Source organism: Pinus tabuliformis, chromosome Q (assembly GCF_031772625.1).
Source record: "Pinus tabuliformis cultivar Carrire ecotype Pingquan chromosome Q, CPIR1, whole genome shotgun sequence".
Classification (NCBI taxonomy): domain Eukaryota; kingdom Viridiplantae; phylum Streptophyta; class Pinopsida; order Pinales; family Pinaceae; genus Pinus; species Pinus tabuliformis.
Window position 1 is genome coordinate 15,659,181 of NC_142296.1, and position 22,450 is coordinate 15,681,630.

At 40.3% G+C, this 22,450-nt stretch overlaps 1 protein-coding gene across 3 annotated transcripts in view; it reads right to left on the reverse strand.

The window, feature by feature from the left end:
* Positions 1-22,450, reverse strand: part of LOC149218029 (uncharacterized) — a 43,410-nt gene that overhangs the window by 20,391 nt on the left and 569 nt on the right. For 2 of the 3 annotated variants that reach the window (XR_016249126.1, XM_089383752.1), the window contains exons 2-5: positions 17,768-17,871; positions 17,355-17,505; positions 16,902-17,079; positions 6,105-6,294 (exon numbers count right to left, since the gene is read on the reverse strand). Coding sequence is in view for 2 of the 3 variants with exons in the window: in XM_089383752.1 (XP_089239878.1) it covers positions 6,105-6,294; positions 16,902-17,079; positions 17,355-17,505; positions 17,768-17,871 (623 nt within the window). In the remaining variant the exon portion in view is untranslated. The remainder of the gene's footprint in view (positions 1-6,104; positions 6,295-16,901; positions 17,080-17,354; positions 17,506-17,767; positions 17,872-22,450) is intronic. The other variant, XM_089383753.1, reaches the window with a different exon arrangement.

A 22,450-nucleotide genomic window follows, 5' to 3' on the forward strand; every position in this document is an offset into this window, starting at 1 on the left:
TGGAGCACTTGGTTTCCTGAATTAGCAAAATTGTTGGGAGATCTTGCTAGATCTTCCGACGCAGAGTGCGCTGCTAGGAGGGGCTATTCAGACCCCGTAAGTTTCAAGAGATGATCGTCATGGGGAAACTCCAATTTGAGAGGAATATATCTCTGGGATTTGCTTGTATTGCCCTAATTCAACAAGCTTGTGGCCTAGGGTGTCTAGTCATTGGAGAGTGGACTTCCAACCCCTTTTCTTGAATTCTTTGCCACTTTTCTTTTCGTCTTTTGTTGTGATGGTTTGAACCCCTAACTACATTTTGGCTTTGGCCTTTTGGAGAGTTGCGGCTAGAAGGTTGATCTGCTTGTCAGGGATGGTACTTATTGCATTTCGGCGGCATCCTCCATGGCTATCAAGTCTAACCCTCCCAAATCAGTAAAGTCCTCTTCTTCCGTCATGGGGGTGTCCTCATCTTGAGGTTGGGTATTCCTCTAATCAGGGGTATCAATCTCAATAGATCCTTTGCCCTTGTCCTCTACAACTTGTTGTCCTGGAGTCATGTTGGGTTCAACTTCTTTCTGTGCCTCTTGATTTTCTGGGGTTTCCTCTCTGAGGTCCTCCAACGCTCCAAAGATGTTGTTGGTCATTTGGTGCTCGGGCTGAGTTGGACGGCCCTGTTTCTTCATGTGTCGCCACTTGGAAGCTATTTTCGTGAAGCCCTCATTTAGAGGACATTCTCTGAATAAGTGACCATGCAGGTGGCATTTCCAACATCTGAACAGGACATGCTCATAGTCCAGCATTTAGAACCAGACTCTATCTTCAGATTTGAGGGTTATGGCTTCGGGGAGGGATCTAGAGATGTCCATGTAGACGCAAATCCAGGCATAGGCCATGTAGAAGCCTCGTCGAGTCTGTTCTGAGAGGCAGACGAATTTACCCAGACGGTTGACAATGTCTTGGAGGGTTTATTTGTCCCAGTACTCATAGGGTAAAGAATAAAGTCGGATCCAGACTTAAGCCTAGGAGAAATCCTCTTTGTCTAGCACAAATTGGGGAGTCCATTGCCTCATGTACAATCCTGCCGAGTTGAGAAAGTAAGGGCTGCCCTCCATTACTATATTGAGATCCTCCTGGTGCGAGAATATCACCAAGAAGAAGCCCTTGGATCTGAGCTTGACATCGTAGTGGGCTTTCGACCTCCACCGCTGAGCTATCCAATACAAAAGAGTCTTTTTTGTAGGCCAAACCCCAATGAACTTGCATATCAGGGCGTGGTCCTGCATGAACTGGATATAACATGACTGGTGGAATATGTAACCTCGGGATCGCCAAGGAGTTTGCTTTACAGGTGCTCATATTTCTTTGTTCAGGTTCTGGACCTACCGGAGGGTCCATCGTGGTTGCATCAGCAGTTTTGGACTGTTGTGTGTCATTTTTTGCAGATAACATGGGTATTGTAGAGGAAGATGTTGCCAAACTCCTCTTTGTTCCATTTTTTTAGTAGAATTTTGATCTGCTTGAGCTTTTGTTGAAAGATGTACATCTTGGAACCTTTGAAATGGTTCACTGTTTTCCACCAACCTTCAATCTTGAGGATGAGGTTGGGGTCCAAGAGCCAGAATTGTTCAAACTGAAAGGGACGTTTCAAGGTTTTGCCAAAAGTCCTCCATGATAGGGAGATGGGCTAGTGGTCCGATCTCGATGATGGGAGGGGCTCTGGCACTAAAAAGTGATCTAGGTGCAATGAGATCTAAGCAGATCTGCCTCTTTTGTTGTTCCATGTGAAGAGATCGTTGGTAGTCTTCATGTCCACCAGGCTTGCCTCGTCTATAAAGGTTCTTAGATCTTCTGATTCTTGTTCTAACTATCTTCTGCCTCCTTTTTTCTCCTTTATAGAGGTGATGATGTTGAAGTCACTGCCTAGGATCCATTTGGATCTAGTTGGTCCTTCAAGGAGTTAAGGTGTCGAAGCATGCCTTGTTTCTTAGAGGGAGCTTGAGGGCCATAGATGTTGGAGAGAAAGCCATGTATGTTTGTGCCTAGCAAGTGAAAAGAAGAGTGAGAACAACAGGGTTGAGGAAGAGAGGTTCCATACCTATTTGTGATGGATTCCAGGCTATATCTAGGCCCCCCAAGGCTCCTTTTGTGTCCACTGCTATGTTGTGTGTCGTTTTCCATATTTTGGCTATTATGGAAGCAAAATCTATGTTGGAGCACTTGGTTTCCTGAATTAGCAAAATTGTTGGGAGATCTTGCTAGATCTTCCGACCTAGAGTGCGCTGCTAGGAGGGGCTATTCAGACCCCGTAAGTTTCAAGAGATGATCGTCATGGGGAAACTCCAATTTGAGAGGAATATATCTCTGGGATTTGCTTGTATTGCCCTAATTCAACAAGCTTGTGGCCTAGGGTGTCTAGTCATTGGAGAGTGGACTTCCAACCCCTTTTCTTGAATTCTTTGCCACTTTTCTTTTCGTCTTTTGTTGTGATGGTTTGAACCCCTAACTACATTTTGGCTTTGGCCTTTTGGAGAGTTGCGGCTAGAAGGTTGATCTGCTTGTCAGGGATGGTACTTATTGCATTTCGGCGGCATCCTCCATGGCTATCAAGTCTAACCCTCCCAAATCAGTAAAGTCCTCTTCTTCCGTCATGGGGGTGTCCTCATCTTGAGGTTGGGTATTCCTCTAATCAGGGGTATCAATCTCAATGGATCCTTTGCCCTTGTCCTCTACAACTTGTTGTCCTGGAGTCATGTTGGGTTCAACTTCTTTCTGTGCCTCTTGATTTTCTGGGGTTTCCTCTCTGAGGTCCTCCAACGCTCCAAAGATGTTGTTGGTCATTTGGTGCTCGGGCTGAGTTGGACGGCCCTGTTTCTTCATGTGTCGCCACTTGGAAGCTATTTTCGTGAAGCCCTCATTTAGAGGACATTCTCTGAATAAGTGACCATGCAGGTGGCATTTCCAACATCTGAACAGGACATGCTCATAGTCCAGCATTTAGAACCAGACTCTATCTTCAGATTTGAGGGTTATGGCTTCGGGGAGGGATCTAGAGATGTCCATGTAGACGCAAATCCAGGCATAGGCCATGTAGAAGCCTCGTCGAGTCTGTTCTGAGAGGCAGACGAATTTACCCAGACGGTTGACAATGTCCTGGAGGGTTTATTTGTCCCAGTACTCATAGGGTAAAGAATAAAGTCGGATCCAGACTTAAGCCTAGGAGAAATCCTCTTTGTCTAGCACAAATTGGGGAGTCCATTGCCTCATGTACAATCCTGCCGAGTTGAGAAAGTAAGGGCTGCCCTCCATTACTATATTGAGATCCTCCTAGTGCGAGAATATCACCAAGAAGAAGCCCTTGGATCTGAGCTTGACATCGTAGTGGGCTTTCGGCCTCCACCGCTGAGCTATCCAATACAAAAGAGTCTTTTTTGTAGGCCAAACCCCAATGAACTTGCATATCAGGGCGTGGTCCTGCATGAACTGGATATAACATGACTGGTGGAATATGTAACCTCGGGATCGCCAAGGAGTTTGCTTTACAGGTGCTCATATTTCTTTGTTCAGGTTCTGGACCTACCGGAGGGTCCATCGTGGTTGCATCAGCAGTTTTGGACTGTTGTGTGTCATTTTTTGCAGATAACGTGGGTATTGTAGAGGGATTTGCGTCAGGGTGCACAAAGGAGCCAGGCTGACGCGGGGGAACAGAGGAGCGTGGGGCTCCACCCCAAGAAGTCGTCATACCAGCGAAAATTCAGCTGAGGAGGTAATTGGTGGACACAGGGAGAAGGAAGAGAGCTGAACAGACTGGACAGGTTGCGGGAATGCAGAGCGCATGGCAGAGCGGTAAATCGAAGGGCTGCCAGACATCCAGGGACAGACACCAATTATATGGAAATGATGCTTCCTATTTCTTCTTGACATATCAATGCACCATAGGGCCTAACATCCCTCTCTAATCCAATTGATTAAAATGGTTGTTTTGAAAAAATTAGAAATCCCATTAAAGTAGGAAGTGTGTGGAAACTCAAAAGAAAGGTTCATTTTTTTACTCTCCATATTTCAAATTGACTTATAGAGAATCATAAAGAGACTACACATAACTACCATAGAGTATAGCCATAGTTTTAAAACTCCGACTCCGACTTCGACTCGGCCAAGGGTCGACTCCGACTCCGACTCCGACTCGGTATCGACTCGGCCGGCTCGATTTCAATGACTCGGTCGTTGTACAAAATACATTAAATATTTATTTTTTATAAAAACACATAATTTTAAAGATTTTCATTCATGTTTCCAAACACACAGCATTAGAATATAGATAGAACACAACATATGATCAAAGTAGGCTCATGAATATATCCATTATATCAAAATGGCACCCAGTGCATTGTCCAATACATAACGATGATGATATAGAGATCAAAACAAAAACACATAACCAAGGAGGCTATAAATGGCCTCTACAACAAAAGTCTGTGACAAGTACTACTGGCTACTGCTAGAGTTGCCAACATCATCTGGCTCAGTGTTACTTGGGAGCAGGGGCGAAAGTGGGGAGCGAGAGCGAAAACGGGAGTGGGAGCGACATTTTCAGAAGCTCCTGGTTTGGGAGCAAATCCCAGAGGAGTTCGACAACCAATGTCACTAACATCAAGGTAAATAGAGGGATTGGTGCTCTTGATTAAATACGAGTTCCATACCCTAATACATGACAACATTCAATGGAAACATTGCAATCCTCCAATCCTGAAATCCTGAAAAACTGATAAGTCTGCTGGATTTTGAATGAAATCTAAAATTCTACTTTCTCCATATGAAATCCAATGAGGCCGAAACCACTCTCAAACATCCCGAGTCATTTCATGGTAATGTTAAAAATTTAAGTAAAAGGATGAAAATGAAGATTAAGGAGAATGTCACTTGAATAGCATATCAATAGTAGAGAGCATTTGAGTGTGTTAAATAGGGTTTGGGAGGGGGAAATGGACCCCAAATAACATTTAACTAATTCATAAAACACATTGGAGTCCAAACCAATCAGCAAACACCTTAAAAAATCATTAAAAAATTGTTAAATCGTTGTTTTACTAGGGTTACAGGGCGTTGTTTGTGACTCGGCCGAGTCGGTATGGAAACGGCCGAGTTGGCCGAGTCATGGCTGACTTGGCCAAACGAGCCGTTTCTTCTACCAAGTCACTCATGAGGGCAACAAAACAGATCAACTCGGCCGTTTCGGTTTCGAAACGGCCGAATTTTAAAACTATGAGTATAGCAAATCCATAGCTCATTAAGCCATGCAAATTTCTATGTTTGCACAGTGGAATAGTACAGGAGTTATTCCAAAACTCCTTCCAAGAATCACATGTAAAACAATGCACATCTTGGGAATGTGGAAAAATACGTACATATGCAGATATTCTAATTTCTATAGTAACATTATAAAAGGGAGCACTTTAACTTGTCCTCTCAACACAGAGTACCCAAATACATGTAATACAGTAGACATGTTGAGCCGCTGTCTAAAAACACTTAAAGCAATAGGAGCGATCCACAAAAGGCAAGGGGATTCCCACGGTAAGCCTGCAAATAGGTACCCGGGCATGGAGATTAAGGGGTACTTTCATAACCAGAAGAGGAGCTATGTTAAAAAACTCTCTGAATTGTTTTGGTATAATTCATGAGTAGTCTGCTTTCATGGGATACAGACAAGGATATGACTATGCTCTTTCCACAAGAAGGCACATTATCCATATGATATGATAAGAATTATAAACAAACATAATAACTATCAGTTGTACTTTTTACTTTAAATATGTAAGTATGAAAATCATCTATCTTGCAAGTTTTCAAGTTTGGAGCTATGTTAAAATACTCTCTGAATTATTTTGGTATAATTCATGAGTAGTCTGCTTTGATGGGATACAGAGAAGGATATGACTATGCTCTTTCCACAAGAAGGCACATTATCCATATGATATGATAAGAATTATAAACAAACATAATAACTATCAGTTGTACTTTTTACTTTAAAGATGTAAGTATGAAAATCATCTATCTTACAAGTTTTCTTCTTTAAGGAAAATTATTAATAGACATCCAAAAAATTCAAACAAGTATACCTTTTGAATCTCTAATTGGGAGTCATGGACAGAAGCAGTATTGTTTTTCACTTTAAAATCACTGCAAACTTGTGTAGCAGAATTTACAGTAGCTTTATCTGGCAAACACAACAGGTTTTTCTGATACTCAAGTAATGCTGAAATGAATCCCATGTTGGGGTTGACTTGATTGCGCCGCTCCTTTAAGTACCTATTTAAAGCAATTGAGTATCAATATCATTGACCATAAAAACTTCTATCGGGATAAATATCAGGTGTAGTCCATAAACTGGATAAAATGCCTCAAACCATAGCACTAGGAAAATGCTAAAAACAGATCTGTTTACGAGTTGTTTCTAACACACAAAAAATTCAGCATGTATCTATTCAATTAGAGAAAATAAATTCCCACTACTCCCAAAAACATAAAAGAGCATTTTGGATACAAGGAAATCATAATATGATAATTTTCTATATAAAGAGTTTATACAAGAACCAAGCAGCAGAGTTGCAAACTACTTTATTTCAAGGATAACTGGAAAAATTATAATGCTCTCACAAGCAGAGCTAATCTTAGACTGACTGTTGTTTCTGATATACAACCTAACATAATCCTTAAACTTTGAATTTTAACACCAGCCATCATGGACAAGATGGACAAGATGGAGGTTAGTTGTGCATCTGTGTATTGGCAAAAGTTGAAAATATGAAACATGTCTTCAAGGAACATGCCAAAAGTTAAACGCAAGAAGAGTTAGTCATCTTGCAACAGATATCAGGTAATGTCTGTTTTGATTTTCCATGGTTGTAAGGGGTATTCAGGTTGTTCTTGAATATAATTTTTTTTGAAAGATCTGTTTGCCAACATTAGAACAACTCCCTCTCTTAAAATTTAAAAAGATGTAACCGCCCCTGGTTAAAACTTAATGTAATAAAAGTTAATAAAGGCAAAATAAGACAACAGTTAAGGGACACTTATTCCAAGTTGATGTTGGACAAAGATATTCTAGTGGGCATCACTGGATGTGTTTATGGCTAAGGGAAACTGGCAAAGGAAATGGCTAAGGCATTAAAAAAGGCAAAAAGGTATTTTGGCACATTTATTTATGAAAATAAAGGAAAATAGGAGAAAATGAAGGTAAAAGGTCACAGGTTGCATGTGAGGAGGAAATTCAAGGAAAATAATGGAAAATAAAGAAAATAGAGGCCTTATTGATAAAAAAGCTTATGAGGATTAGTTTATAACATTTTGTCAGTTCAGTTTTGGAGCTCTCTCATTATTCTCTCTCTCTCTCACTCTTGGACACTTACGACAGTGGTTTCCAGCCTTGCTTTGCCTTTTTCCGGATAGCCATGGTGTGATGGGATTGTTTCTCGGTTTTGAGCTTTGGAATTGTCGGATGGTTTCGGAATCGAAGGCAGAGGTGGTCTCAGAAAAATTCCCAAAGGCCTAGGAATCCTTGACCGGTTTTGGCGGGATACACGGTAAAACCTGAGGGTGGAGTCTCGGTTTAGGGCCTAGTGATCCAGTGTGGATTGCGGTAAAACTTGAGAGACAAGGAAACAGAAAATTCCTCAAGGATAGTGATGAAGTCTGGACGCATTCCAAGCTCGATTTGGTTTTGTGATCTCAGTGCCTGTTTTGGTGAGATCACGGTTTGGTGGGGGTGGAGGTGGTTTAAACTCTGGATTCCCTTGGTTGTTTTTAGATTGGCTTATCCATGAGATCCCACATTCATGCTTGGAATATGGCACAGGGGTGACTGGCTGAAAGAAAGATTTGGTTCAGCCATGTCTATGGTCGAGTGGTATGTGGAAGTCCCGAACCTGGTTGGCTCTTGCCTATGTTTAATAAAAGCTAAGTTCTCTTGCTTTTGTACTTGTTATTATGTGGCCTTAATGGATGTTATCTCATTGTTTGATCCAAGTGGATATTGGTGGCCACCCGCCTATTCCACATGGACCCCCACCATTGTTTCTTTCAGTTTTTCAGTTTCCTTATTTGTAGCACAATTTACTATTTTTGGCAGTTTTTCAGGTCCTGAACTTCCAGAGCCATTTTGAGGCCCTAAACGACGTTTTTTGGGAAAACTGGAACCAACATGGGTCATAGACCAATGTTGGTCATGCAAAAGTTGCAGTCCTCAGATATATCTTTCTTTCTAACAAGGTATTGTGTGCGTCAAACAGAGATCGTATGCCAAAGTTACGACCCTGGGAAGTTGAAGTACCAATTACCTAAACGGGGCCCACAATTTGGCGCTTCATCTCCTAGGGTTAGGTTTTTGGATGTTCAAGGTTTTCCATTGTTTCTCAATAATAAATAGGCCTTTGAGTCTCATTGTAACACAGTTCAGAGGCATGTAGCCACCACATCTCTTCTCAAAGATAAGCTACCATCGCCCGAGCTAGTCTTATTTCCATTCTGTTTGTAAGCATATTTCAGTGTTTGATATTAATGAAATGAAGTGTTATTTCTACTGCATCTTTGTATTTATGGTTATATCTGTAATTTGTTGCGTAATTGTTTAAATCCGGATCATTGTTATTTACATGGTTTAATGCTGGTTATAAACATGGTTATAGTCATAGTTAGTTCATGTATTTACTTGTAACTAAAAGGATAATGGATGTAAGACCTAATTGATGTCAAAACAGTTAAGGGAAGTTAAGGGAAGAGGGTGGTGATCCTTCTTGTCAAGTCTCATATGAGTTATTAGTCATTTATGTAGAGTCTTGTATTCATGTCCTGTAGATTGCATTGATGCCAAGTGTTTGACAAAATATCAATCCTGGTTGGGGATGGTCGGGCCTAGTCCTCGACCTAGTTTTTGACTTGCAAGTCTTGTTGTCGTGTAAATTATGGATTTTGAAAGCTACAAGGGTTTCTGGGCAATGACCTGGATTTTGGGCTTGAAAAGTGGCACAAATCCCAGAGTCACAGGCACAAGACTGAGAAGAAAAGTCACCAGTCACACCCATGCCTTGTTGTGGGAATGACTGGAGCCTCTCAAACACACCCTTGTCCATATCAAGGGAGCGTCAAGGGGTTTGATGCACTAAAACTCAGTGGGGCCTAGGGACTCGTCATGGGATGACTAGGAAGGCTTTCAGGAGTCCTGTAGCAGGTACAAAAGGTATGTGTTGTGGGTTTCCATCGATTCCACTTCCTTAAGGTCACCTAGGAGGTCGAATCTTGTCATAGTAATCCCTCATCTCATGATTACCCCGGGTAAGCCGGTGAAAGTGGGTAGATATGAGGGGAGGCGTCGTTACAGGGTGGTATCAGAGCAGGTTGCACTCTCTTTAGGTCATATCTGATACCACAGGGTTGTATCAGAGCGGGTTGTGCTCTCTATGGGAAAAGTCTGATGTTGTCAAGGTCATTGTCGTCATGCATGGGATCAGGGTATATTGTTGGTATGGTCATGCATGATGTTATGTGTTGATAATGTTACATATCCATATATGCTTATGTTTATACATGTACATGCTAATGTGGATTGATCTTGCAGATGAGATAAGCCTCCCTTGAACAACAATAAGGTATAAATTTTATTTTGGTATCTATTTGGTTTTCATGACATGATATACTTGCAAGAAGAGAATCAAGGATGACGAGCAAAATGGTAGACTATAGCTCTCGTGACTCTCCTTACAGATCAGTTGGGCAGCAAGGAGATGAGCATTCTCCTGGTATGGAAGATACCTTGAGGAGCTTGACAGTTGAAATAAGAAGTTGCAATGGAGAGAATGACAGGTTGGTTGAGGCTCAGGAAAGACTTGTAAGGGCTCAGGAAAAGTAGATAGAGGTTAATGCAGGTATCCTTCAAAGCTTGTTAGAGTTGCAGAAACAAGGACAGATGAGAATCAGTCAGGAGCAGGAAGAAAATACCAATGGAGCCTATGGTAGCAGGTCTCGTTCCGAACAAAGGATGTTTAGAGAGCAGAGGACACAAGTAGAGGTGGAAAATCATTGGACACACCTAACAGGAGGACTGGTATGTATGGGCATCATTCTAGTTACACTTCTAGGAGACATTATCATAGTCATCACCGTCATCATCCTTACAAGAAGGGTGAGTACTTGCCTGAGGAGTTTAAGAAAGTAAAGCCGCCTACATTCGATGGAGAGATGAAGAAGTCAAAAGATGTTGAGGCATGGTTGCTTGGGTTGAAGAAATTCTTCAAATTGCATAGCTATACAGAGAACATGAAAGCAAAGATAGTCACTTTCAGTCTTAACGGGAAAATAGATATCTCGTGGAAGGATGTGAAGAATGTTAAAGGTATTCGGGAGGATGACTTGACTTGGAATGAGTTTGAGAAGCTCTTCAAGAAGAAGTATTTGTCGGAAAGGTACTATGATGACAGAGCTAAGGATTTTTATGAGTTGCAGATGGGTTCCATGACAGATGATGAGTATACTAGCATGTTCTTGGAGTTGTTGAGATATGTGCCTTACCTCAAGGAGGAGAAGGCCAAGGTTCAGAGATTCATCAGTGGACTGCTAGTAGCATACAGAGACCGGATTGAGTTCGATGAGCCTAGATTGTTGGAGGAGACCATCTGAAAGCTGAAACATTGTTATGAGTAGTCAAAGCACAAATTTGAGCCTAAGCGTGACTTGAAAGGAAATGAGAAAGTTAAAGGAAAATGGCCACCAAAGCGAGGAAGACCTCAAGATGTAGGTGAGAAAGAAAATGTGGTCCCTTACAAGAAGTTCAATACAGTTGAGAAGGGACATGGAGAGCAACAAATTAGAGGTGATGGTAGAGCACCGTTGCAGTGTTGGATATGTGGCAAGGATCATCGTAAGAGGGATTGTCCGCAATATCAAGGTGGTAGACCCCAGATCTATAGTGCTCAGGAGGTGCATACAGTTGGGGATGTTGGTCATAGCATTCCTCGAATTTATGCAGTTGTGGACAACAGGCAGGCGCATCACCAAGCATCTATCATCGAGATGGACGATAAGCCTTGTGATCAAGTTGTTTCTATTTTGAATGATCCTAGATCTAATTATAGTTGTATTAATCCCAATTTGGTGGATAAGTGTGGTTTGAGAAAAAAAAGTGCATGCAAAATCTTGGTTTGTACAGTTGACTACAGGTACAAAGAAGAGAGTTCACCATTGGGTAAGAGCTTGTGCATTTGAGTTAAATGGTATGCCTACAGCAACACATTTGAATGTACTTCCATTGGGATCGTATAGCATGCTTTTGGGTATGGATTGGATATACCTTCATAGGACCAAAGTGGATTGCTTCAACAAGGCCATTTAGTGCTTGGATGATAATGGGGAAAAGAGAATTTTGTAGGGAAAGAAGAAGCCTACATCAGTGAGGATGGTTATCGCTATGCAGGCTAAGCGTAGTTGCAGAAAAGGTTGTGTGATGTTTGCAGTGCATATATCTAGTGACAAGGGTAAAGATGTCAAGGATTCATAAATCTTCAAGAAGTACCCTGTATTGCAGCAATATCAGGATGTGTTTCCAGCAAAGATTATAGAGTTACCTCCTCACAGGGAAGTAGATTTCTCTATTGAGTTGGTGCCAGGGGCAGCACCAACATCGAAGACACCTTACAAGATGAGTACCCCAAAGCTAGTAGAGTTGAAATTGTAGTTAAAGGAGATGCTTGACAATGGATACATTAGGCCAAGTGTATCACCTTGGGGTGCACCAGTGTTGTTCGTAAAGAAGAAAGATGGTACTCTCAAATTGTGCATTGATTACAGGTAGCTAAACAAGGTGACGATCAAGAACAGGTACCCATTGCCGAGGATTGATGATTTGTTTGATCAGTTGAAGGGAGCAACAGTGTTCTCTAAGATCGACTTGAGATCAAGATACCATCAGGTACGCATCAAGGAAGAGGATATCTACAAGACTGCCTTCAAGACTAGGTATGGGAATTATGAGTTTGTTGTAGTTCCATTCGGTTTGACTAATGCCCCAACTACATTTATGTGTTTGATGAATAGTGTGTTGCGTCCTTATCTGGACAAGTTTGTTATTGTATTCATTGATGACATCTTGATATACTCCAAGAATGAAGAAGAGCATGTCGAGCATTTAGCAGCAGTGTTGAGATTGCTAAGAGAGCATTAGTTGTATGCCAATCTTAGCAAGTGCAGCTTCTTTCAGACAGAGGTGCATTACTTGGGACATGTTATTTCCAAGGAAGGCATAGCAGTAGATCCAGAAAAGATAAGGGCCATCATGGAGTGGGCAACTCCTAAGAATGTGGATGAGGTGAGATCATTCATGGGATTGGCAGGTTACTACAGGAGGTTCATCAAGAACTTCTCACGCATTGCATATCCTATGAAATCCTTGCAGAGGAAAGGTAAGAAGTTCGAATGGACAGAAGAATGTGCAGTTAGTTTTGAGCAGCTGAAGCAGTTGTTGACCAATGCTCTAGTCCTTAAGATGCATGTAAAAGAGGACTTGGTGGAGTCCTTATGCAGGAGGGACAGGTGGTGTGCTATGAGTCCAAGAAGTTGAATGAGCATGAGCAAAACTACGTGACTCATGATCTTGAGTTGGCAGTTATTATTGACGCCTTGAAAATGTGGAGGCATTATCTTCTTAGCAGGAGATTTGTATTGATGAGCGATCACAGTGGGTTGAGATACTTGTTTGACCAACCAAATCTAAATGCCAGGCAAGCTAGATGGTTGGCTACCCTTAGTGAGTTTGACTTCGAGATCAAATACATTAAGGGAAAGGAGAACCGGGTTGCAGATGCTCTTAGCAAGAAGGTACAGGTGAATCATATAGCAGTTATGAGCTCTTATGGGACAGATTTACAGGATAGGATCTTACAGGCAAGACAGTAGGAAGACAGGTATATGGAGATTATCCACAAGTTACAGCAAAGTACAGGTACAGGTACAGGTGATCAGGATGCAGACTATCATCTCACGGCAGATGGTTTGGTGAGATTCAAGGACAGGATCTATGTGTCGGATTACAATGAGCTCAAGAAGCTTATCTTGAGGGAGTTTCACGTCAAGCCATACTCGGGTCACCCAGGATATCAGATAACGTTGATGGCGGTGAAGAAGTTCTACTATTGGTCGAATCTAAAGAAGTGGCAGAGTTTGTGGCTAGATGTTTTGATTGCCAGTAGGTAAAGGCAGAATGTAAGCATCCAGGTGGTCTACTATAGCCTATTCCGATTTTGAAATGGAAATGGGAGGTCATTTCCATGGATTTCATTACAGGTCTTCCGAGGACAGTGAGACAGCATGATTCTATTATGGTCGTGGTCGACAAGTTGAGCAAGGTAGCTCACTTCATTCCAGTGAAGACTACATATTCAGCTAGTGAGGTGGCACGGGTTTTCATCAAGGAGATCATGGGATTACATGGTGTTCCGAAGAAGACTATGTCGAAAGAGATGCAAAGTTCACTTCCAAGTTTTGGAATGAGCTATTTGCAGGTTTGGGTGCAGAGTTAGCCTTAAGTACAACCAACCTATCATCCACAGACAGATGGACAATCAGAGAGTATCAACGGGATCTTGGAGGATATGCTGAGGATGTACGTGATGCACCAACAGAGAAGATGGGAGGAGTATCTTTCATTGATTGAGTTTGCATACAACAATGGTTATCAGGTGTCATTGAGGATGAGTCCTTTTGAGGCACTGTATGGGCAAAGTTGTAATACTCCCATTAGTTGGAGTGATCCAGTGAACAGGGTACTTATTGGACTGGATATGTTGGAAGACATGGAACAGGAAATGCAGGTTATAAAGAAGAATCTAAAGGCAACACAGGATAGACAGAAGAGTTATGTGGACCAACACAGGCTAGGGAGCATGTGTATCTACGCATCAAGCCCAAGAAGAGCTCTTTGAGGATTGGATCATGTGCCAAGTTGGCACCACGATATTGCAGGCCTTTTGAGATCTTTGAAAGGATTGAACCAGTGGCCTATCGACTTGCACTGCCTCCAATAGTGAAAGTCCATTATGTTTTGCATGTTTCATTGCTTAAGAGGTATATAAAGGATGTTGATCATGATATTGATTGGTCTGTATTGTAGGTGGAGCAATAAGGAGAATTCCAATTGGAGCCTCAGTGCATATTGCAGCGAAAGCAACTCATGCTTAGGAACAGAGCCATAAAGCAAGTTAAAGTGCAGTGGAAGCACTTTGGGCCCAAAGAAGCTACATGGGAGATGGTAGATCAGATGCGGGCCATGTATCCTTCTTTGTTTGCCGATGGAGGCAAAGCAGTTTTGGTATGATGTTTAGTATATGTTTGGCATATGTTTTGTTGATGTTTTGGTATATGTATATGGATGTAGATATTACCATGAGCTAAGTTATAAAGCTCCAATAAGCGATATGGTTGTTATCTTGTCATGTTGTCATGATGTTTTGCTTTTGAGCAAGTCATTCATTATAAATACTGCAACGAGCTAAGTTATAAAGCTCCATTGGTAGTGTTTTTGCTTTTCAGCAATTTTGCTGAGGTCTTGGTGTGGTTTAACACCGAGGACAGTGTTCCCCAAGGGGGAGGGGTTTGTAACAGCCCCTAGTTAAAAGTTCATCTAATAAAAGTTAATAAAGGCAAAATAAGACCACGGTTAAGGAACACTTATTCCAAGCTGCATGTTGGGCAAAGATATACTAGTGGGCATCACGGGATGTGTTTATGGCTAAGGGAAATTGGCAAAGGCAAATGGCTAAGGCACTAAAAAAGGCAAAAAGATATTTTGGCACATTTATTTATGAAAATAAAGGAAAATATGAGAAATGGAAGGTGAAAGGTCACAATTTGCATGTGAGGAGGAAAATGAAGGAAAGTAATGGAAAATGAAGAAAATAGAAGCCTTGTTGATAAAAAGGCTTATGAGGATCAATTTGTAACCTTTTTTTAGTTCAGTTTTGGAGCTCTCTCATTATTCTCTCTCTCACACACTCTTGGACACAGATTTTTCTTGGAGCATTCTAGCTTTGGAGCAAGGAAGGGAAAAGCAAGCAAAGGAAGGACAAGGAAAAGAAAGGAAAGCAAAGAGCAAGCAAGGAAGAGCAGGATCAAGCAGCTTCAGCAGGAATACTTGCAGGTAACATATTGCATGTGTGATTTCCTAGCTGGTTTTGACATGCATGGCTTTGCATGTTGGTATTTGGTTCTCTGGCTATCAGTGGCATGGTCTTGCCGAGTTATGACAGTGGTTTTCAGCCTTGCCTTGCCTTTTTCCAGATAGCCATGGTGTGATGGGATTTTTTCTCAGTTTTGAGCTTTGGAATTGTCGGATAGTTTCGAAATATGAAGCGAAGGTGGTCTCAAGAAAATTCTCAAAGGCCAAGGAATCCCTTGACCAGTTTTGGTGGGATACAAGGTAAAGCGTGAAGGGGGGAGTCTCGATTTAGGGCCTAGTGATCCAATGTGGATTGCGGTAAAGCCTAAGAGACAAGGAAACAGAAAATTCCTAGGTGCCAATTTTGGTGAGATCACAGTTTGGTGAGGGTGGAGGTGGTTTAACCTCTGGATTCCCTTGGTTGTTTTTGGATTAATTTCTCCATGAGATCCCACATTCATGCTTGGAATATGGCACAGGGATGATTGGCTGAAATAAAGATTTGGTTCAGCCATGTCTATGGTCGGGTGGTACATGGAAGTCCCGAACCTGGTTGGCTCTTGCCTATGTTTAATAAAAGCTAAGTTCTCTTGCTTTTGTACTTGTTATTATGTGGCTTTAATGGTTGTTATCTCATTGTTATTTACATGGTTTAATGTTGGTTATAAGCATGGTTATATGACTGGTTATTGTCATGGTTATTTCATGTATTTACTTGTAACTGAAAGGATAATGGATGCAAGACCTAATTGATGTCAAAACAGTTAAGGGAAGAGGGTGGTGATCCTTCTTGTCAAGTCTCATATGAGTTATCAGTCATTTATGCTCTGTCTTGTATTCATGTCCTGTAGATTGCATTGATGCCAAGTGTTTGATAGAATGTCAATCCCGGTTGGGGATGGTCAAGCCTAGTCCTGGAGCCAGTTTTTGGCTTGTAAGTCTTGTTGTCATGTAAATTATGGATTCTGAAAGCTACAAGGGTTTCTGGGCAGTGACCTGGATTCTGGGCTTGAAAAGTGGCACAAATCTCGGAGTCACAGGCACAACTGAGGAGAAAAGTCCCCAGTCGCACCCAGGCCTTGTTGTGGGAGCGACTGGAGCCTCCCAGACACACCCTTGTCCATATCAAGGGAGCGTCCAAGGGTTTGATTCACTAAAACTCAGTGGGACCCAGGGACTAGTTATGAGGATAACTGGGAAGGCTTCTGGGAGTCCTGTAGCTGGTATAGAAGGTTTGTGTTGTGGGTTTCCGTCGATTCCACTTCCTTAAGGTCACCTAGGAGGTCGAATCTTGTCCAGGTAAGCCAGTGAAAGTGGATAGATATGAGGGGAGGCGTCATTACAAAAGAAACATTTGTTATCTAATGTGACACTCGTGAAATGGTGCAGTTTTCAAAAACAACTTGAGATATTGATTATGTACAATATCAAGATATATTAATCATACATGATTAGAAACCTCCATGCAGACTTTCATACCAACAACCAGGACTTTCATACCAACAACCAAAACAAACATGTAATGCATTGATGTAAATCAAGATAAAATTTATTAAGATGAAGCCTAGAGATTAAAAGTCAGTAAGGCCAAGTTCAAATCGAATCAGTTTGGTTGAAAGATGTAACAAATCCTTCAAAGATGGCTTACAATGCCGACATGGAGCCAAAGTAAAAGATAAAAATAACACATAATTGAGATTGCCAGAAAGATACAAACTTTAGTGTATAGTCAACCCCCCACTGCCTTGTTCGCATCAAATAAGCTGCACACAAAGTAGCTGATCGACTTGCACCAGCACCACAATGAACCAAAACCCTTCCTCTTTTCATTTCGATGCCCTGAATGAATTCGTACACTGGCTCAAAATACTGCGCTATGTTTGCTGTTGGCTCATCTACATTTTGTAACTCAAATTAGTAAACTGAGATATCTGATCCTCATCTACAAAGATCAACAAAAACAAAAACACTCTCTCAATCAAAAGATTTATAACAGCAAACCAATATTGCATGCTTGAAGCAGTGATTTAATGTAGCAGACAACATAACTACCAAACTCCAAGAAAAATCTGATGTTTCCTAGGCTATAAGTTTGCACATCATTTACAAGAAGAGAAGGATGCAAAAATGAAAGTTCTTACTTTCAGAGAAAAGTGCAGTTATATTTGACCTGCAAGCTCGAAGAACATGCATACAATAGATTTTTTGAATGAGATACACTCCGAATGGATGGTTACTACATGAGTAATTTTAAGCTCTTCCAGTTGTGACTCAGATTTTGCATTCTCCATGTCACCCAGATACAAGCACTGCGGTAAAATCTAAAAGTCCAAACATCAACAATGTATTACTCATATAAATTCACACGGGAAATTCTCAAGTAAAAATATAAAAATGTTTCAACATAGTCTCAAAATTAATGAATCAAAGCAAAGCAGAATTTATCTTAGAAATATGAAAATTTTAAAAAGGAAAAAGATAGTATCTTATGAAATGCAGAAACAAAAGAAATAAAGGAGATAAATCGATTGCTTTGTCATTTAAAACAAAATAACCATAATGGAGAAAGTGTCATTGAGGTACCTCTGATGGATATCCAGAAACCAAGGCTGCTTTATGTGATTTTGTAACAAAAAATGGATACTGCTTTGCAAAAGCGGAAAATGTGTTCACCTTAGCACCCCCAGCTACAGAAAGAATCAGTCAAAGAAAATAATATCAGGTATTTAGGATGATAAATCTCATATATATGTTCCACGAAACAGAATCTAAACATGAATAATGCATCACAGAGAAAATAACACCAAACCCATATCTAACCTCTCAAGATACTGGAAAAATCACCAAGGTAATTAAATCATGAAGAATAAGATCTATTATTAAGTCTACAGGATACATGTGTAATAGGAAGAATCAATTTGGACATGTAGCTTTCTAGAAGGTAAGGAGTACACAACAAATTAAAGAGCCCTAGGGTTTTAACTTTTTACAAGACATGAAAAGGAACACACTAAAAAAATATTTAACTTACGTGAGGGTAAAACTTGGTTGCAATCATAAGCCCAAAACAAATCTAAAGAACATACATTATCAGAACAAGACATGAATATTGCAGGGTTATATAATGTCACCACTTCATGCCCAATTTGGTAAAATCAATGCTTCAGTTTTCACAGTTGAAGTAAACAGACAGATATTGTAAGTAAATTACCAGGACAATGTTCTATCAAGAAAATAAACCCACACTTTGAATGCAAATGGCATGATTGAATAAGATGAATAATGCCAAGGTTTGAATACAAATATATTGCAAAAACTTAAAGGAATAGAAGTTGATGCTATGTATTTTAGAAGATCTACAAGTGAAATGACACTTGCTTAAATTGCAAAACGAGACAATGCCCCCATCACATGAATATTTTTCAGTCATTTTTGGAGGCATCCTGAGCTTCCTACTAGCATCAATCCAAACAAAGAATCCCAGATTTTAGGCTACTTCTGTAGATCCTCATGGAGAAATCTCCGAAGGTACTCTGAGATTTTCTCTTACATTCCACCATTAAACAAATGGCTAGGCAACATGCAATCTTCAGGACATCTGTTCACTTCCCGTCTCCAGACAAGAACATAAATGATTTTGACATATGATAGGATGGCTACAACCATATGATTCTCTCTTATGTCTCCTTCACCTTTGGAATTAGCTCCGGAATTCACTTGTTCTCAACAAATGTACTTTGTTGATCTTGCCACACGGTTTGACAACATGGGAAACATAAGCGTCAAAAAGGTCAGAGATTGTAAGAACTATTCACAACAGCTTCACATTGAACTCAAGAAAATAGATTTAAATACTTCATCTTTGCCGAAGAAACTCCATTGTAGAAATGGGCTTGCTCATTCATTTCAAGCTGGTGACATATGAAGAAAAGATGGAAGAGATACTTCAAACCAGTGTTACCAGCTAGTAGGAACATAACATAAGTCCACCATTTCATACAAAGATGAGCAGAAAAACGGGAATCTCAGCCAGGAACATGTTTCTGAGAAATGTAGACTTTTTTTGGCCATTCCTTGCAGTGTTTCTGGCTACATGAAACGGCCAGCAAAATTATGGGAAAAAAATGATTATTCATAAAAAACACAAAAAAAACCATGAAAAGGAAAGGGGATAAAGCAAATGACTTATCAAACCCTAAAAATCAGCTTCTCAAGTGCACCAACACAAAATATTCTAAGTTGATGGAGTCAACCTCATTTCATCAATTTTCTGTTGCGTCTTCCACTAGTAGCAAGCATGAACTTCCCACAAGCCCAGATGCATCTAAAGAATTCCATTAAACCGGTATTATTTTGCAGGCTTGATTAAGTGTCATCTTAGAGGAAGATCACTGATCTATGACACAGAAAGGGTCATTCTGAGTATTGAGTTATACTATCATGCATTAGAGATCTGTGCAGTGTTTCAGCTACACTTGTTAACACAGCACATATCTTCTCATATTGGTCTTTATTGAAAAATATAGCTATAGCACTGTTATTTTCATTCCTTGTTTCTGTTAAATATGTCTACTTTGCTGACAGCTACAGGTGGCTTTGCCCCAAGCCATTCTTGATGGCTGTCTAAACAAAATTTGCTTCCTTAGATCCAAGCAAAAAGCCTGGCTTTCTCAACTGTGATGCATATGGAAGCAACATCAAAACCTAAGAAAGTTTTTTTTTCTTGCTGTGATACCCAGGTGAGTAAATTGTTGTTTTGATCATTTCAGTTGGGTTGGTTAAGCCCTAGTAGTGCTACAACTGTGAATTAAGTGTTGTAGGTGTTGTATTTTGGGAAAAGGAGGACCTAAGGGAATTGGCATCAGCCCTATGTATTTAGTCAAAGGACAGATTGTATATTTGGCATTGTACAGGGATGTAAAGGGCCACTGTCCCTTGTACAGAAGCCTTCAGGATTTTCTTATTAATGGGCAAATAAGAAAATAAGTTTGGGCATAATTATTGTGTACTATCATTGATCTAATTGCTGGTATATTTCCACTGTGTAAAAGTTTGAAGTTAGGCATTGCTATTGTGTTTATGTTCCTACTTAAGAAATAGACCAGACCTGGGGTTCATGGAATTCTAACATAGAACACTGGATTACAGCAAAGAGGGCGTGACATATGCAAATGGACACTTGACCATGGCATTTTGTACAACAAAATAAAGTTCCTAGGTTGTATGGGTATACAAATTCAGATTGAGCAAGCTATGTCAATGATAGAAAATCTATGTCTGGATATGTTCTTAACCTTGGCAAGAGTGCAGTCACATGAACCAACAAGAACTAGCATGCAGTAGCCCTTTCATCAACTAAAGAAAAATATAAAGGTGCATGTGAGACAGTTTGGCTCCGAGGTATGCTTTCAGATATGAATATGCAATAGACAGAGCCAACACCCCAGTTCTATGACAATCAAAAGGTGCTCAAACTAGCCAAGAATCCAATCTTCCACTAGTGTACCAAGCATGTTGAAATACATTGTCACTTCATCAAACTATTTATAGAGGATGGGTCTATTGAGACGCATTATTGTCCAAGAGAAGATGAAACTGCAAAAACTTTTACCAAGTCTTTGGGTCCTGACAAATAAGAAAATTTTGGGATAAACTTGGTGTAGTTAGTAGATTGACCATTAAAGGAGGGTGTTAAAGCAAATGTCAGAATAATTAAGGTCAACCAGATATTAGACACAGGCATTAATAAAGTCATTTTGAGTTTTGGCTATTTATGCCTTTATGTTTTCTTTTACTTTAGTGTGTGTCTCGGACCTTGGTCTATCTCACATTCATAAAGGGGATTACCTCAATTAGTTTGCAACCCTTTATAACCAGGCTTTCATTTCTCATTTAATTAGTGCAATGCGGAGAACTCTCTCAAGTTATCTTGCTTTTCTTATGTGCTCGATTTTCATGTTATTGTAATAGCCACATGGTGCATCCTTGCCAAGTCAGCATGATCACAATACTCATAATGTGGCAGAGACAGGCTTTGCCTATGCCATAGAGCAGGCTGATTGGTTAAAGAAAGGTGGGAATGCAGACACAGCTGGCATCCTCTCCTGTCTCAGTATAGTGACACATTTCCAACGCTGTCTCTGTCCATGTTCAAGACTACCAAGTCCCCTAAACCAAGCAATTATGGTTAGGATATAACTGTGATTGAGAATATGCCTACTGCTACAGAGAGGGGACCAGCCCCAACTGACAGAGATGAGCATCCACAGGATGCTGGATTATTGCCCGCTGCTGCTTGATTATGTGTTTATGCTTGGGCCTTGTATTTAGTTGGACTTATATGTTTATACTACTGCGGTTTGCAGTTATTGTACTTACGGGTTTTTCAACAAAAAGATAGCCCATTTTTGAGTTTTTATTGTTTTCGTATTCTAGTAGTGCATGTGGTGGCAGGGTTTTTTTTCTAAAAACGATGTATATATTGTTTTATTAACAGACAAAGGAAGCTTTTATGTCAAATAAATGCCTAGTTGCTATAGTTATTCTGTTCAACCACTGAGAAATAGGCAACAATTACTACCTATAAATAACAGAAAATAGAACACAATTATAGATTCTATCTCATATCCATGTGCGTTGTATCATGCGTTCATCAATTTAACATTTGATTTAAGTAAAAGCAATCTTTAGGAGAGCTCTACAATAATGCTTTCATAATTTTTTTGGAGGATGACTAACGATAGTTAAAATTTTGACTTCTGCTTGCATATGTATTGAAAAACCCTAAAACGCTAGTTATCCAGAAACCTGAGATTTTCCAAATTTTGCTCGTGATTCGTTTCCCGTTTCTTGTTTCCGACGACTTGGAAAAGAAGCCTATATCGGGATATTTCTCAAAGCAGCCTTCAAAGAAAAAAATTATTAGATTCTGGAGGCCTATATGCGAATTAGCCTATTATATCTACTCAAGGACAATTATCCCATGAGTTTTTCAGTCCTGAGCATTAAATTGCAAACTGCCGACACCAGAACCTATCGAACTTGATGAATAAAACGGAGATCGCAAAACAAAGAGGCATATTATAATCCAAATTTTGTTTTACAGACTGGAGCTTCATCAAAATACCATCAATCAATCAACTTTAGCAACACCACTAAAAACCATCATTGCCATTTTGTCTAAACAATTTATGCATTTCCTTGTTAAAACACCATTGAAATTCAATTGAAATATATTGAGAGAAAAGATGGGTAGGTGAATCGAAA